This window comes from Symphalangus syndactylus, chromosome 5, assembly GCF_028878055.3.
Source record: "Symphalangus syndactylus isolate Jambi chromosome 5, NHGRI_mSymSyn1-v2.1_pri, whole genome shotgun sequence".
Taxonomy (NCBI): Eukaryota; Metazoa; Chordata; class Mammalia; order Primates; family Hylobatidae; genus Symphalangus; species Symphalangus syndactylus.
In genome coordinates this window covers 141,579,361-141,598,131 of record NC_072427.2, presented here as the reverse complement: position 1 = coordinate 141,598,131, position 18,771 = coordinate 141,579,361, and the positions used below count along the sequence as shown (strand labels likewise).

The 18,771-nt window shown below is 41.2% G+C and overlaps 1 protein-coding gene across 6 annotated transcripts in view; it reads left to right on the top strand.

Moving 5' to 3' along the window:
- Positions 1–18,771, top strand: part of ATF7IP (activating transcription factor 7 interacting protein) — a 120,338-nt gene extending 101,567 nt beyond the window's left edge. For all 6 annotated transcript variants that reach the window (XM_055280535.2, XM_055280536.2, XM_063639631.1 and 3 more), the window contains exons 14-15: positions 12,035–12,147; positions 13,483–18,771. In XM_055280535.2, the coding sequence (XP_055136510.1) occupies positions 12,035–12,147; positions 13,483–13,902 (533 nt within the window). In that variant the 3' untranslated portion in view covers positions 13,903–18,771. The remainder of the gene's footprint in view (positions 1–12,034; positions 12,148–13,482) is intronic.

Below are 18,771 nucleotides of genomic sequence, written 5' to 3'. Positions count from 1 at the left end.
TCCATGTTGCTGAGCCCAGGCATCACCTCCATTACTGCCACCATGGCTACTTTGTTCATGAGCCCTTTGGGCGATGACAGGGGTGACTGGGGAAAGAGGCTGAGTGGTGTCCACAGAATGGGTCATCCTATCAAATGGATTATTAATATCCTCCTCTGCTGAGGTCACCTGTTGGTGAGCACTCACAAGGGATACAAATATCTTCACAATTTTTGACCACTCAGAGTCCACGCACGTATCTCTTCCCCAAATTTCCTTGTCACCTATTTTCCAATCATAATTCTTCCTAGTCCCTGACCATCGAGCAAAACCATTGGTTACAACCCATAAATATATATAATCTTGCATCTGGCCATGTATCCTTCCAAGCAAAGTGCACAACTAGATGTGCTGCTTGAAGTTCTGCCAACTGGGAAGATTTCCCTTCACCGGTGTCCTTCAGGGATGTCCTAGAAAGGGGCTGTAGTGCTGCAGCTGTGCACTTTACAGTGGTGCCTGCATATGGTGCAGAACCATCTGTGAACCAGGCCCTAGTCATCTGTTCGCTGTCAAGTGATCAAAGGGACCCTCTGTGAGGCCATCAGTACAGGCTGGGGAAGAGAACGCAGGGTGACAGGAGTGGAGATATGGGCATTTGAGCTACTTCATCATGTAAATTACTTGTGCCTTCGGCACCTGCTTGAGCCCAATCATGTATATACCACTTCCATTTGATGATGGAATGCTGCTGTGCATGACCCACTTTATGGCTAAATGGGTCAGAAAGCATCCAGTTCATGATAGTCATCTCAAGTCACATGGTGACTTGATGACCCATAGTCAAATGTTCAGTTTCCACTAAAGCCCAATTAACAGGCCAAGAGCTGTCTCTCAAAAGGAGAGTAGTTACCTACAAAAGATGGCAGGGCCTTGCTCCAAAATCCTGGAGGCCTCCACTGTGATTCACGTATGGTGTCCTGCCAAAGGCTCTGACAGCATCCCTTTCTGCCCCTCACACCTCAAGCACCATTGAATCTGCTGGGTCATATGGTCCAAGTGGCAGAGCAGCTTGCCCAGTAGCATGGACCTGTTGCAGAGCCTTCTCCTGTTCTGGACTGCACTCAAAACTGGCAGCCTTTCAGGTCACTTGACAAATGGGCTGGAGTAACACACCCAAATGAGGAATGTGTTGTCTCCAAAATCTAAATTGGCCCACTAGATGTTGTGCCTCTTTCTTGGTTGTAGGAAGGGCCAAATGCAGCAACTAGTCTTTCACCTTAGAAGGCCCCACACCACTGGACCCTAGAAATTTTACTGAGGTAGAAGGTCCCTGAATTTAGTTGGATTTATTTCCTATCCTCTGGCACACAAATGTCTCATCAATAAGTCCAGTGTTTTTGCTACTTCTTGTTCACTTGATCCAATCAGAATAGTGTCATCAGTGTAACAGACCAGTGTGGTATCTTGCAGGAGCAAAAACTGATCAAGGTCTCTCTGAATAAGATTGTGGCACAAAGCTGGAGAGTTGATACACCCCTGAGGTAAGACAGTAAAATCTTTGCCCACTGAAGGCAAATTGCTTCTGGTGGGCCTTATGGACAGAAATGGAGAAAAAGGATTTGCCAAGTCAATGGCTGCACACCAGGTACTAGGAGATGTGTTAATTTTCTCAAGGAATGAAGCCACATCTGGTACAGCAGCTGCAATTAGAGTCACCACTTGATTAAGCTTACAGTAATCCACTGCCATTCTCCAAGATCCATCTGTCTTCTGCCTAGGCCACATGGGAGAATTGAACGGGGATGTGGTGGCAAGCACCGCCCCTGCATCTTTCAAGTCCTTGATGGTGGCACTAATCTCCTCAGTACCTCCAGGGATGGGATATAGTTTTTGATTTACTACTTTTTAGAGGCAGCTCTAATGGCTTCCATTTGACCTTTCCCACCATAGTAGCCCTCACCCTACTAGTCAAGGAGCCAGTGTGGTGGTTCTGCCAGCTGCTAAGTATGTCAGTGCCAATTATGCATTTTGGCACTGGGGAAATGACCACAGGATGAATCCAGGAATCCACTGGACCCCCTATAAGTCAGACCTGAGATAAAATTCCATTAATTATCTGACCTCCATAAGCCTGTACTTTAACTGGAGGACCACAATGATGCTTTGGGTCCCCTGGAATCAGTGTCAGCTCAGAACCAGTGTCTAGTAGTCCCTGAAATGTCTGATCATTTCCCTTTCCCCAATGCACAGTTACCCTGGTAAAAGGCCAGAGATCTCCTTGGGGAAGGATGAGAGAAAGATTCACTGCATAAATTGTCAGGAATGTAGTGGGATCTTTCCTCAAGGGGACCAGGCCTCCGCTTCATTCAAGGGGTTCTTGGTCTGTAAACTGGCTCAAGTCTGGAAATTGATTGAGGGGTCATCATTCTGTTTTTATTACTCAATTTAGTCTTTTGTCTATTTGACCTAGAAGCTTTCTGGTTGTATAAATTAAGTAGGAATGCAGTAGGTTTCCTATCAGTTTCATCTCTGGGAACACTGTGATTCATTAGCCAATGCTAGACCTCTATACAACTCGGACTCTTCTAACTGCCACTTTGCCTCTGCTGTCCATTACGGTAGCTATACCCACCTTGCCTTTGACAGTTGAGTGCCGCTAGTTGGCCCCTGCCAACTTAGGATCCAGTTATTCCCATTGTATTTAAATTTTGTAGTTGAGTGACTGCAGTTCCCACCGTTAGATCTGACATACAGAGACGAGCAATTAGAGGACTCTTCAAAGATACAGGTACTGCCCTTGCAAATCTGTTTCGCAAGGCATTGGTCAAGGGTATATCTTCTGGACCCTCCCAGCTGGGATGACTAGCTCTAAAGTGACTGATTCACTCTACCATCCCAGTCTCCTTAGTCTTTGGATCCCTTGCTCTATATTAACCAAGGGAGATCAGTCATTTCCAGCTCACTCATAGTGTGCCGTCTTTTAATCCTTATTTCAACTAACCAAGCAAATAATCTATTAGAACCTTTTTTTAACTCCCTGAGCTGCAACATTAAATGCAGAGTCCCTACTTAGTGGGCCCAAATCAAGAAATTCAGCCTGATCCAACTTTGTTCCTTTCACCATAATCTCATACCTTTAATATCCATCCCCATGCCTGTTCTCTAGATTTCTGTTTATGTAAATTAGAGAACTCAAAACAGTTCTCTGAGTGTAGCATACCTCCTTATAGGTCACACCTTCAGCCTCACCTCTAGGGGCCCACCAGTACTTTAGTTTAGTTATATGTCTAGAAGCAAAGAGAGGTGTTTGGAGTGGCTCCTGAGAAGAATCAACATTGTCTTGCCTGGCAACTGCCTCAGAGGAGGACATCAATGTTGCCTCACATATCACAGGCTTTATTTCCTCAGACAAAGTTGGAAAGACTGATGGCAGCATGGGTCAGGGAGGATATGTTGCCCCCACTGGGTGTAGGGAAGCTGGTCCAATCAATGACCTCACTTTAACTGTAGGCACCTGGTGAGTCTGGTGCATGCCTCTTTTGTTGTAGGTTAGCCAATTGCATAAGAGCTTGTGTCTGTTTTTCTACAATTTCAGTTCTTTTTCTATAGGAGATAAATGTCTTTCACTCAGGGCAATCTTAGCAGATTTCAGGCTCAGTATTTGCTTCAGAAGCCAGGAGACAGAATCCCTGAGTTCATCATTTTCTTTTATCACTTTGTCCACTGAACTTAGGAGGAACCAACCAGTTTCATTATGTTCCTTGGTTCTCCACATATGGTCCAAGGTATTGTGTATAGAGTCACTAAACTCCTTGCCTCTCACAAGCGGTGATTCAAGAGTGTCAAATGCGTTTATTTTGCGTAACTCTCTAAACACTTCACGCCAGGTACTATCAGTGTTCTTTATACTATTAGACGTAGAGTCCTTAGCATTTGTGGGTCTAATCATATTAAGTAGCCAACTCCAGAAACCCGAAAACCAATGAAAGAACTCCATCCTTAATATTCAGTTCTTCTAGACCCCCAATCCTGGTACCAAAATCTGAATTAGTCAGGGTTCTCTAAAGGGACAGAACTAATAAGACGCACACACACACATACCCTGTTAATTTATAGATATATATTTTATATATATCTATAATATAAAGAGTAGTTTATTAAATATTAACACGATCACAAGATCCCACAATAGTCTATCTGCAAGCTTAGGAGCAAGGAAAGCCAGTCTGACACCCAAAACTGAGGAACTTGGAGGCCGATGTTTCAGGGTAGGAAGCATCCATCAGGGGAGAAAGATGTAGGCTGGGAGTCTAGACCAGTCTCTTCATTTCACGTTTTTTTGCCTGCTTTATATTTGCTGGCAGCTGATTAGATTGTGCCCATCAGATGAAGGGTGGATCTGCCTTCCCCAGCCCACTGACTCAAATGTTAATCTCTTGGCAGCACCCTCACAGACACACCCAGGATTAATACTTTGTGTCCTTCAATCCAATCAAGTGACATTTAGTATTAACGATGACAAGTCTACCCCTTGTCAACTTGAACCCATATACATCTCCTAATATCATACACAGCCTTCAAATAAAGAGAGTAATAAGGCCATACTTGCGCCTAACATAATACAATTATCCTTTGTACAACCGGAAACGCACCAATCCCCAAGCCAAATACTATTACATAAAGTTAACAATACTTAAATGTTGATAGGAAGTCAATAAATCTTAGGTCACATGATGAAGGAAAAGGAAATATTTTGTTTGTACAAGTGCATACATGCACAAACATGTTTTTAGCAGGAGGAGGAGGAAATACTCATGACAATTACAGTCCCCATTTCTGCAAGTGGTCACGTGGTAGTAGCTGGTATTGATGACTACCTTTTTCTACTACCCATTCTGTATTCTCTTTGCCTTCAGCAAACATCTCATCTGGTAGTGGTTTTACTCCTGGTGGAGTGACCCAATCCTTCATTCCTGAGGGGTCTGGGCCATTTTTAGTGCTGCCTAGATTGGGCTGTTACAGTTTCCTGTTGACCTCAATCACAGGGCATGGTAATACTAACAGACGCCTTAATGGATCTCCTGTATTCCATGTATACTCTTCCTTACTTCCATTGTGGAACAGTAGACTGATTTCTTCTTGGCAGTCCGGGACAGTCACCATAGCCAACGCTAACTCCTTTGTTAGCCTGCTGACTTAAAGGTAGGAGGATCCCAAAGTGCCCAGGTGGCAATCTTAAGTTCCAGTTTAATGGAATCTCCTGGTGGGAGCATTCCTCCCTGTGGAACTAAGACCTCTAGGCCAGCAGAACGTAATGTCGCAGGAACAGGAAGCAAAAATTATGCTAGTGGATCCCTAGGGGTGAAGGTGAGTGGTACCACTTCCACTTCCACCCCCTGCTTCCTGAACCTGTGAATCCTGGCTATGAGAGAAACAGCACCATATATTGGACGCTGATTCAGAGCATACATGGCCTTCTGGAGAATTTTGCCCCAGACTTGCAAAGTGTTGTCACCTAGTTGGCATTGTAATTGTGACTTCAAAAGGCCATTCCACTGTTCTGTAAATCCAGCTGCTTCAGGACAATGGGGAACATGGTAAGACCAGTAAATTCCATGAGCATGAGCTCACTGCTGCACTTACTGAGCCGTACAGTGACTGCCTTGGTTAGAGTCAATGCTGTGTGGAATATTGTGGCATTCTGTGAGTCCATGGATAGTAGTCTTGGCAGAAGCATTGTGTGCAGCATAGGCAAACCCATATCTTGAGTATATGTCTATTCCAGGGAGGACAGTCCTCTTCCCTTTCCATGATGGAAGAGGTCCAATATAATTAACCTGCCACCAGGTAGCTAGCTGATCACCCCGAGGAATGGCATGCTGGATCGAGGGCTCAGTGTTGGTCTCTTCTGCTGGCAAATTGGGTACTTGGCAGTAGCCATAGCCAGGTCAGCCTTGGTAAGTGGAAGTCCATGTTGCTGAGCCCAGGCATCACCTCCGTCACTGCCACCATGGCTACTTTGTTCATGAGCCCATTGGGCGATGACATGGGTGGCTGCGGATAGAGGCCGAGTGGTGTCCACAGAATGGGTCATCCTATCGACTTGATTATTAATATCCTCCTCTGCTGAGGTCACACGTTGGTGAGCATTCACAGGGGATACAAATGCCTTCACAGTTTTTGACCACTTAAAGAGGTCCATGCACAGAGCTCTTCCCCAAATTTCTTTGTCACCAATTTTGTAATCATGCTTCTTCCAAGTCCCTGACCATCCAGCCAAACCATTGGCTACAGCTGATGAATCTATATAATCACACATCTAGCCATTTCTCTTTATAAGCAAAGCGCACAGCCTGGTGCACTGCTCCAAGTTCTGCCCACTGAGAAGATGTTCCTTCACTGCTGTTCTTCGGGGATGTCCTAGAAAGGGACTGTAGTGCTGCAGCTGTGCACTAGCCGGTGGTGCCTGCATATGGTGCAGAACCATCTGTGAACCAGGCCCTAGTCTTAATCTTCCACTGTCAAGTGATCATAGGGACTCCCCATGAGGCCTTTGGTGTAGGCTGGGGAAGACAAGGCAGGGTGTCAGAGGTGAGACACGGACATTTGAGCCACTTCCTCATGTAAATTACTTGTGCCTTCAGCACCTGCTCGAACCCAATCACATATATACCACTTGCATTTGATGATTGAATGCTGCTGTGCATGACCCACTTTATGGCTAAATGGGTCAGAAAGCACCCAGTTCATGATAGTCATCTCAGGTCACATGGTGACTTGATGACCCATAGTCAAATGTTCAGTTTCCACCAAAGTCCAGTTAACAGGCCAAGAGCTGTCTCTCAAAAGGAGAGTAGTTACCTACAAAAGATGGCAGGGCTTTGCTCCAAAATCCTGGAGGCCTCCACTGTGGTTCACGTATGGGGTCCTGCCAAAGGCTCTGACAGCATCCCTTTCTGCCCCTCACACCTCAAGCACGCATTGAATCTGCTGGATCATATGGTCCAAGTGGCAGAACAGCTTGCCCAGTAGCATGGACCTTTTGCAGAGCCTTCTCCTGTTCTGGACCGCACTCAAAACTGGCAGCCTTTCAGGTCACTTGATAAATGGGCTGGAGTAACACACCCAAATGAGGAATGTGTTGCCTCCACCATCCAAATAGGTCCACTAGACGTTGTGCTTATTTCTTGGTTATAGGAAGGGCCAAAGGTAGCAACTAGTCTTTCACCTTAACAGGAATGTGTTGACAGCCCCCACATCACTGGACCTCTAGAAATTTTACTGAGGTAGAAGATCCCTGAATTTAGTCAGATTTATTTCCCCTCCTCTGGCACAAAAATCTCTCACCAATAAGTCCAGTGTTTTTGCTACTCTTGCTCACTTGATCCAATCAGAATAATGTCATCAATGTAATGGAGCAGTGTGGTATCTTGCAGGAGCAAAAACCGATCAAGGTCTCTCTGAATAAGATTATGACACAAAGCTGGAGAGTTGATACACCCCTGAGGTAAGACAGTAAAGGTGTATTGCTGTCTTTGCCCACTGAAGGCAAATTGCTTCTGGTGGGCCTTATGGAAAGAAATGGAGAAAAAGGATTTGCCAAGTCAATGGCTGCACACCAGGTACTAGGAGATGTGTTAATTTTCTCAAGGAATGAAACCACATCTGGTACAGCAGCTGCAATTAGAGTCACCACTTGATTAAGCTTACAGTAATCCACTGCCATTCTCTAAGATCCATCTGTCTTCTGCCTAGGCCACATGGGAAAATTGAATGGGGACATGGTGGCAAGCACCGCCACTGCATCTTTCAAGTCCTTGATGGTGGCACTAATCTCCTCAGTACCTCCAGGGATGGGATAAAGTTTTTGATTTACTACTTTTTAGAGGCAGCTCTAATGGCTTCCGTTTGATCTTTTTCACCATAGTAGCCCTCACCCTACTAGTCAAGGAGCCAGTGTGGTGGTTCTGCCAGCTGCTAAGTATGTCAGTGCCAATTATGCATTTTGGCACTGGGGAAATGACCACAGGATGAATCCAGGAATCCACTGGACCCCCTATAAGTCAGACCTGAGATAAAATTCCATTAATTATCTGACCTCCATAAGCCTGTACTTTAACTGGAGGACCACAATGATGCTTTGGGTCTCCTGGAATCAGTGTCAGCTCAGAACCAGTGTCTAGTAGTCCCTGAAATGTCTGATCATTTCCCTTTCCCCAATGCACAGTTACCCTGGTAAAAGGCCAGAGATCTCCCTGGGGAAGGATGAGAGAAAGATTCACTGCATAAATTGTCAGGAATGTGGTGGGGTCTTTCCTCAAGGGGACCAGGCCTCCCCTTCATTCAAGGGGTTCTTGGTCTGTAAACTGGCTCAAGTCTGGAAATTGATTGAGGGGTCATCATTCTGTTTTTATTACTCAATTTAGTCTTTTGTCTATTTGACCTAGAAGCTTTCTGGTTGTATAAATTAAGTAGGAATGCAGTAGGCTTCCTATCAGTTTCATCTCTAGGAACACTGTGATTCATTAGCCAATGCCAGAGATCTATACAAGTCAGACTCTTCTGATTGCCACTTTGCCTCTGCTGTCCATTATGGTAGCTATGCCCATGTTGCCTTTGAAAGTTGAGTGCCACCACTTGGCCCCTGCCAACTTAGGATCCAGTTATTTCCATTATATTTAAATTTTGTAGTTGAGTGACTGTGGTTCCCACTGTTAGATCTGACATATAGAGTTGAGCAATTAGAGGGCTCTTCAAAGATACAGGTGCCGCCCTCACGAATCTGTTTCGCAAGGCATTGGTCAAGGGTATATTTTCTGGACCCTCCCAGCTGGGATGACTAGCTCTAAAGTGACTGATACACTCTACCATCCCAATCTCCTCTTTGGATCCCTTCCTCTACATTAACCAAGGGAGATCAGTCATTTCCAGCTCACTCACAGTGTGCCATCTTTTAATCCTTATTTCAACTAACCAAGCAAATAACCCACTAGAACCTTTTTTAACTCCCTGAGCTGCAACATTAAATGCAGAGTCCCTACTTAGTGGGCCCAAATCAAGAAATTCAGCCTGATCCAACTTTGTTCCTTCCATCATAATCTCATACCCTTAATATCCATCCCTATGCCCGTTCTCTAGATTTCTGTATATTTGAATTAAGGAACTCAAAACAGTTCTCTTTGAGTGTAGCCTGCCTCCTCATAGGTCACACTTTCAACCTCACTTCTAGGGGCCCACCAGTACTTTAGTGTAGTTATATGTCTAGAAGCAAAGAGAGGTGTTTGGAGTGGCTCCTGAGAAGAATCAACATTGTCTTGCCTGGCAGCTGCCTCAGGGGAAGCCATCACTCTTGCCTAACATATCACAGGCTTTATTTCCTCAGACAAAGTTGGAAAGGCTGATGGCAGTGTGGGTCAGGGAGTGGATGTTGCCACTACTGGGGATGGGGAAGCTGTTCTTCCTGGCAAAAAAGCTTCATCAGAATTTACAAACTCAGTGTCCCTAGCTTCATCAGGGTGCTTCCACACACCCCCATTCCAAGTTTCACGGTCCCATTCTTTTCCAGTCAATGCCCTCACTTTAACAGTAGACACCTGGCAAGGCTGTGCATGTATCTTTCATTGCAGTTCAGACACTCGCATGATAAGAGCTTGTGTCTGTTTTTCCACAACTTCAGCTCTTTCTCTACAGGAGATAAGACTCTCATTAAGGGCAATCTTAGCAGTTTTGAGCCTCAGCATCTTCTGAAGCTGAGAGACAGAATCCTTGAGTTCATCATTTTCTTTGATCACTTTGTCCACTGCACTTAGGAGCAACTGACCAGCTTCATTATGTTCCTTGGTTCTCCACATGTGGTCCAAGGTATTATGTATAGAGTCACTAAACTCCTTGCTTCCCACAAGCAGTGAATCAGGAGTGTCACATGCATTTATTTTGCATAAGTCTCTAAACAGTTCACACCAGGGACTATCAGTGTTCTCTATACTATTAGAAATAGAGTTTTTAACATTTGTGGGTCTAATCACATTAAGCAGCCAACTTCAGAAGCCCCCAAACCAATGAAAGAACTCCATCCTTAATATTCTGTTCCTCTGGACCCCACTCCTGGTACCAAAATCTGAATTAGGGTTCTCTAGAGGGACAGAGCTAATAGAATATGTGTGTGTGTGTGTGTGTGTATATGTATCCTATATATATTATTCATATAGTATATCCTATATATAAGCTAATAGGATATATATATTTTATATATTATGTATGTATTTAATAGGGTATATACATAAAATATATACTACATATAAACTAATAGTATATATACTTTATATCCTACTACTTTATATATACAGTATATCTTTTAATTATATATAAATATTAAATATATGTAAAATACATACTTTATATATAGTAAATGTTTATATATATAAAGGAGAGTTTATTAAGTATTAATTTACATAATCAGAAGTTCCCACAATAGACTGGGCATGGTATCTCACGCCTGTAATCCCAGCAGTATGGGAAGCCAAGGCAGGCAGATTACTTGAGGTCAGGAGTTTGAGATGAGCCTGGCCAACATCATGAAACCTCATCCGTACCAAAAATACGAAAATTGGCTGGGCGTGGTAGCACAAGCCTGTAATCTCACCTACTCGGGAGGCTGAGGCAGGAGAATCCCTTGAGCCCAGGAGGCAGAGGTTGCAGTGAGCCGAGATCGTGCCACTGCACTCCAGCCTGGGCAACAGAGCCAGACTCTGTCTCAAAAACAAACAAACAAACAAACAAACAAGATCCCACAATAGGCTGTCTGCAAGCTGAGGGGCAAGGAAGCCAGTCTGAGTCCCAAAACTGAAGAACTTGGAGGCCAATGTTCCAGGGCAGGAAGCATCCAGCACAGGAAAAAGATGTAGGCTGGGAGGCTAAGGCTAAGCCTGTCTCTCCTTTTCACGTTTTTCTGCCTGCTTTATATTTTCTGGCAGCTGATTAGATTGTGCCCACCAGATGAAGGGTGGATCTGCCTTCCCCAGTCCACTGACTCAAATGTTAATCTCTTTTGGCAACATCCTCATAGACCCACCCAGGGTTAATACTTTGTGTCCTTCAATCTAATCAAGTTGACACTCAGTATTAACCATCACACATATGTTGTAGTTTTGCAAAATGTGATAGCAAGGGAAAATATAGCTGTTTAAAGAAACACAGTAATGCTGTCATTAGAAAATAAACTGATTGGAGTCCCTGGATCATAGTTTGGCCTCAACTCTCTCAAGTTTACAAGAGCGTTGTCTGGGAAAATTAATCAACAAGGTTAGAAATGAGTTCTGGGAAACTTGGCTCACTATAGTCCAGGAACCAGGCTGAACTACAGCATGGGCCAGGTACTGAATAAATGGCAGGAGTATGGTTAGGGCAGTAGGTGGCTCTAAATTTTCTATTTTTGTTTCCCTGGTGTATGTCACAGCAGTTTTCTGTGCGGTGAAATGAGTATCCTCAACCAAGGAGCTGGGCATGGAGAAAATGAGAGGAACTTCATTAATACATGGCAAGGATGACTTATTCTGGCTTTCTGTCCTGGTTGAAAAGATGAGACTGCAGAGATTTTTATGAGGATACTCCCAGTTTGTCTGTCTTTTGAGTCACACTGTTCCATTATGGCCATTTGCCTTTTACATGTGGTACACAACCAGTGTTCTAGGATTTTCATTCATAGTTCTCCTGGTAACGATCCATTTATTCCTCCCTGTGCTGGACCTCCTGTTGCTTGTGTCTCATGTTTTTCTCTTTATTTTCTCACATATTAGTGGCACATATTCTCCATTGACTATTTGAGAAAGAGTTTGTGGTAGTTAGAATTTTTTTTTAGTGCTTGCATGTAAGAAAGTTTTTTTATCCACAGGCTGGTTGATAGCTTGGCTGAATACGAACAGGACCTCTCGGTTAGAAATATCTTTCCTTTCGAATCTTGAAAACTGCTTCACTGCCTTCAAATATTTAATCAGTTTTCCACCAAATTTACAATAGAATTATCATTTTATCCTGTAATTTTTTTGTTTGTTTGTAGGTGTTACAGTTCGAGTGCCTCAAACAACCACATATGTTGTAAACAATGGACTAACCCTGGGATCAACAGGACCTCAGCTCACAGTGCATCACCGACCACCACAAGTGCATACTGTAAGTGTTGATGCTTGGTTTTGCAAAATTCTCAACTGTAAAAGTATAAAATATTATTGTAGTCGGCATTTTTCTTTAAAGTGGTTATATCCAAGGGAAGTGTTAGGTCTTTCTGCTTTTTCAGAAGTTTATTTCTAAAAATTGATCTTACCATTATGAACAAATGTTCCTAGGGATGATGATCATTTAGATCATTGAGTTTGCTTGTGGTGTACAGTGTACAAAAACAGGTCCACAGTTGGGGTATATGAAGTGAAATATAGACCATTTCTAATTCATAGTTAAATTAAAAAGGACATTTTTCATTTTTCCATGTGTTAATTTTACTCTTTCGTTCTAAACTATGCCACGTCTAACTGCTACATTGTCATCAATTAATTGTTTTAAAGAATCCAATGATATTGGGAATTCATTAGTTAAGAGGTAACAGAGATAACCAAAGATTTCTCCTTAGATTTAGCCTCCAAAACAATGTCACATTATCCTGTGACACAATTTTGTCAGTGTTTGACTGGTATGAAATATCATTATAATGATGATGATGTTCCAGTGTTAGAAAAGTCAATAGGACTTCCTAAAGTTAGAGTCATGTTTTTTCATCATCTGGCCTTAACCTACCTTTCCAGATTTTTCTTCATGTACCCTATGTCCAAGAAAAAGTTAATACTTGTTCTTGTCCATACGTCCCCTCACTTTCCTGTCCACATGCCTTTGCTCATACTTTATTTTTGGCTGAAAGGTACATGATTATTTCTGCATCTCTGGATCCTTGTTCACAGTTCAGTTTAAATATCACCTTTTTCTTGTAAATTGGCCAAGAATATGGTACACATTTAGTGTTAATGTGCTTATTTATAAGAATATGCTACTGTCTTATATTGCAAAATAACTTAAAAATGAAAGTATAGTTGTATTCTCCAATTTTATATGATCTTGGTTGCCATACATGATATTTAAAAATGTTACATCATACTGAAATGATAATCTGTAACATAGATAATTCAGTCATAAATTATTTTGTTAGAAGTAGATCATTATTTCCATGTTCCTCAAAATGATGTTCTGTCAGCAGGGGCTTTTTATTTCCTAAGAAAAACTCAAACTATTTTAGGTCTAGGAAGTATAGTAGGAATAACCTCAGCATCATTGTTTGTGGCATGATTCATTACAAAACCCCAAATAGAACTTGCCAAATTTGATATGGTATTTGGTATTTCCTAGAATTCTTGATGTAAAATGATACCTCTATGTATCTTCTCTAAGGTGTTTTAATTCTAACATTCTAAAATATTTCCTTTTACAATCATTATAAATCAGTGTGACCTGTTTTTTCAGGAGCCCCCACGCCCTGTGCACCCAGCACCCTTACCAGAAGCTCCACAACCACAGCGTCTGCCCCCAGAAGCTGCCAGCACATCTCTGCCTCAGAAGCCACACTTGAAGTTAGCACGAGTTCAGAGTCAAAATGGCATAGTACTGTCATGGAGTGTCCTGGAGGTGGATCGAAGCTGTGCCACTGTTGATAGCTACCATCTCTATGCTTACCATGAGGAACCCAGTGCCACTGTGCCCTCACAATGGAAAAAGATCGGGGAAGTCAAGGCACTTCCCTTGCCCATGGCATGTACTCTCACCCAGTTCGTATCTGGTAGCAAATACTACTTTGCAGTACGAGCCAAGGATATTTATGGACGTTTTGGGCCTTTCTGTGATCCTCAGTCAACAGATGTGATCTCTTCTACCCAGAGCAGTTAAACCTTGGAGCCTTTATATTTTCCTCTTTTAAAATTTCCACCTTTTGGTCTTGTTTTTAATCTTGTGCATGATACCCCATGTAAAATCCACCTTGTGCAAGATTTCTTGGACAGATGTGTGTATACACTACATTTGTTTATAACCAGAAGCAAAATAAACTCAGCCCACAAAGCTAGAATCTTTTCCTGGACAGTTTAGGCTTTGGGGTTTGGAAGTGTAAATGTGTACCTTGCTTTAGTTTTGAGGCTGGGGAATATATGTGGGTGTTTATGTGTGTTTTTCCTTATGTAGGTGTTATTGCATTGGAGTCTCCAATTTTTATTCTCAAATTTACCTCTTAAAGTACGAAGTAAGTAGATCAAAGGATTTGAGATGTGTAACTGGCATGATTCTGCTTTTAAAGGATCTATAGTATCATTTTAGTTAAGTGATTCAAACAGAATCAAAACAAAACCCTAAGAAATAAATAAAAAACAAAATGGCTAAATAGTTTAAAATAGGTTAATTCGAACACAGGAAAGGATCTATTTGTTGTTTTTTTTTGTCTGGTCTCCTGAGTTGTTAATTAGGTGAAAAAAGATCTGCAGTGGCTCCCTCCCTTTCCTAATCTGGCTTTTACATTTATTTTGTGCCTTAAAGATTAACTACAAAGATAAACATGGCCAAAAATAAATAAATAAATATGGCCATATGTCCATTGTTGCTTACTCTTCCCTTGCAGCCTTTTACCCTTGATTTCTCCTTCATCTCTACCAAATATAGCACACCTCCTCAAGTAATTTTTTTTTTTTTTTTAAGATGGAGTTTCACTCGTGTTGCCCAGGCTAGAGTGCAGTGGCACAATCTTGGCTCACTGCAGCCTTTGCCTCCTGGGTTCAAGCAATTCTCCTGTCTCAGCCCCAGAGTAGCTGGGATTACAGGCACCTGTCACCATGCCAGGCTAATTTTTGTATTTTTAGTAGAGATGGGGTTTCACCATGTTGGCCAGGCTGGTCTCGAACTCCTCACCTCAGGTGATCCACCCACCTCGGCCTCCCAGAGTGCTGCGATTACAGTTGTAAGCCACCGTGCCCAGCCTACTCAAGCGATTTTTAAACCAAGGTGTGTGTGTTTACATGGATGTATATGTACACACACACACGTGCATGCACAGTCTCATCTTAGCCGGGCATGGTGACAACATCACATTTAACTCCAAAAATTTGACGTGCTATTTTCTTCTAAAACTATAGATGCTTTTATTTTTGGTCACTATTTAACTTTGTGTAAAGTGGACCAAGAGAAAACCATATTGTGGAAGACAATTTTTCACACGTTTTAGTATCTGTGTTGCACACTGTGTTAGAGATTATGAAAACGATTCTAGTTCAGTTTATCACCCAAAGCTATCACCCAATACTAACTCCTTAGTATTCTTTCAAAGGAAGCAAATAGTAAGATTCACAATATAGAATGAGCTAAAATATCAAGGGAAAAGCTTCATTTCCTCTTTATTCTCTTATCGTCCTTCCTGTTTTAACCTTTTAACTTTGTTTTGATGGTGCCGAGTTGAGTCTGATGTACCCATTGTTAGCTTTGGATAGAATTTAAAGTATATCCCAAAATTAGCTGGGCATGTTGGTGCATGCCTGTAATCCCAGCTACTCAGGAGGCAAGGCTGGAGAATCGCTTGAACTCGGGAGGCGGAGGTTGCAGTAAGCTGAGATTGCGCCATTGCACTCCATCCTGGGAGACAAGAGCGAAACTCTGTCTCAAAAAAAAGAATTTAAAGTATATCCTTTGAGGTCATTTTATGTAACAATTAGATATAACCTCCTGTGTATCTCTCCGTTCCTCTTCAAAGTTATTAAAATTCAGCTTAGATCATGGATTTTTCATATGAGGGCCAGCTGTACTGGTGTCAGGTAGGTGTTTTGAGTGTAGATAGTTTAGGACTGGAGGGCTGAGTTGAGTTTTAGGAGTGAGAATGTGGTTCAGAATATTTTGAAAGGAATTTACGGAGTTTGTGAAATAACTTACAAGTCCTCTTCCTTTACAATATTTGAATTCATATTTGTACCTTCTCAAAATAGTCATTCATTTTTCCTAGAATTACAGGAGGGAGCTCTCTCTTTTATCAATGTTATTTTGTTTGCAACTTTGATGGCTTATAATAGGAAGTATTCTAGTTGTAAAGAAAACTCTTTAGAGACTTTTGACTGGTCAGTATACTGTCATCTGAGGTGTGAGATTTGATTCATGATGAAGAAAGCCTATAGACTGCCAAAATTAATTCTCCAAACCACCTTTCACTCTCAGAAAATGAGACCACAAAGGAGTATGCTATAAATCAAATTTGCCAACCAACTACGTAGATATCACTCATTCTAGGACTAATGATGATGGTAAAGAAGTTGCCAGTGTTATGGCAATGAAAATTTCAAAAAGAAGGAGCTGACGATCTTCTAGATGTATATGAACACCTGTCTATATCTGCATGTATCTGTTTTGACCTGCAGTGGTTGCAATGTTGATTATGTGTTCAAGATTATTCCTGTCTACAAAATTGAAGGCCCATGTTCAAATTGTTCTTTATTGGGTGTTTTTATGGTCACGTGGTAACAATTTTCTTACCTAACCTACAAAAGGTTCTCTTGATGAACATTTTTATTTATATTTACTAATCTTTTTTAAAAAAAGCTTTCATAGCATTATATAATCAGATGAAGAAAGCCCAGTAGAATAAAAAAAAAATTCATTATCCTAGCCTATGTTATGTTTTCTGTCAATGGAAAACAAATTCTCAAATAGGAATTCTAAAAATAGATTTACTAGAGTAAAATAATCACTTAAAATATTTTATTCCAGTTGGAAGGAAGCTACAGGGAGAAATCGCAATTATTTAGGGGAAAAGTATATTTATTATAAGATGGTGTCCTCAAATTAGCCTACCATGGCACATAGGGGCAGCAGCTATATTAGATTTACTAGAGGTGCTAAGTTAGAACACTAGGCTTTTATTGAGGCAAGTTTTAATATTGATAGATGCTTTTTGTTTGGTTTGTTTCTTCTGGGAGAGAGAATAGAGGACTTAAGTAGAAGTAGCTGCTGATAACAGACTTTCTAGTAGCAGTTTCCACTCCACGGTTACCTTTTTAGTTTCATAGTATCTTTTCACAAAGTATTACAAATAAGCTAGATTCTCCCATTTTGGGAATGCAAGTTTGCTACATTTTTAGCCTGGCAATATTTGTGTAGGTATTGCCTTACTGGAAATTCTGGAAACCTGATACTGCAACCTGCAATGTAGGATGTTTGTATGGCATTTAAAGGTAACGGTGATGTTTATTATTCTATACTTTGCATTCTGTGAGAGTAATTTTCACTCTGTCTTAAGTGTGAGTAAGCCTCTTCTAAAAATCTTGTTCTTGCCAAGAAATTTATAAATCACATACAAAGACATCTGTTGCTAACAGTTAACTTTATGAGGTAACTGTATACTTCTATTTCTCTGGACTCATTTTTTAAAAATATGCAGAATACTGCATAGTGTTTAGGATAGTATATAAGTTTATGAGAGAAGTGGAGAGCTTTCTTCCTTGTAAAGTCGGTATTTGTTGAGATGTTATTTGCCTCACAGAGAGGTATTCCCCACTCCCATCCCCATTGCCAGATAATAAATATTTTGAAAAAAGTGACCTAAAACAGCTTAAATCTTAGGTGCATCTGTCTGCAGACCTCCTTAAGCAGGCTGAATCTTACAGTTCCCTTACTGCATCGGGTAAGTGTTAACTTAGTTTTTGTTGTTTGCTCTCTTGCTTTAAATATTCTCCAAATTACCATTTATGCAACAAGGTTAGGGTTAATACTGCATGGTATTCATTTATCTTGTTTCATGAACTTTCCAGTACTGTACAAGGTCAACAAAGTAATGCCTGTGTTATCCTCATCTCTCACTTTTTTACACTGTGATCTTAGCACAGTAAGGTACCGCAATGACCTTCCTTCCAAATGTTCTCCTTGACTTTACTTCTTGGGCCAATTCAGTATCCTCAACATCCTAAGATTTTGTTGTTTTATCACTGACCTGTGGTTGGCCTGTTTTATTCTAATTTCCAGAAAAATCAAGTCCCAGTATTTGCAATATCAAATAACTATCTAAAACCGATGTGTGATTCTACCTTCCTTACTATTTTTACTGGGCAAATGCCCTTTTTTAATTATTATTTTTTTAACTTTTGGGACACACACAAAAATCAGCAATTCTCATGAAACGTTTGTTAGTGTGGCAGACTTGTCTAATTCCTGAAACTCATTCATCCCCTTGAGCCAGCCAATGGGGAGGAATAGGATAATGCAAACACATGTTTTGTTTTCTCATTTTCAAATAATTTACCATGTTAAAATAAACTTTTCTTTGTTTTTTATTTGTAGAGTCAGCTAAGTACCCATATTTAAATGCCGTCTTTATTATTTTTTTGAAGTTTTTGTTTTTGTCTGTTTTTATTTTGTTTTGTTTTGTAAATAAGGTAACTGGGCAATCAAACACCTTTTGGGGATTCTGGCTTTAGTATTTTATCAGCCATTTCAAAATTAAATATAAAAATCCTTTGTAAGAAACTTGCATCCTAATTTTTCTTTATTGCAATTGAAAGTGTAAATAATAAGACAATGTAAGTAAGACCTTCCTAATGTCTAATACAAACTGGGCTCCAGCAAGTGGCCCTATTTTTATTAGGGTTTTGAAGGTTTGTGTGTGTGTGCGTGTGCGTGTGTGTTTTTCTTTTTTAAATGTACAGTAGAGTGGTGTCTGTATAAGTGTTACCTGTAGTGGGGTTTTGTCCAGCAAGCCTGAAATTTATACTTTGAAATAAACTACTGGGTTTTTAA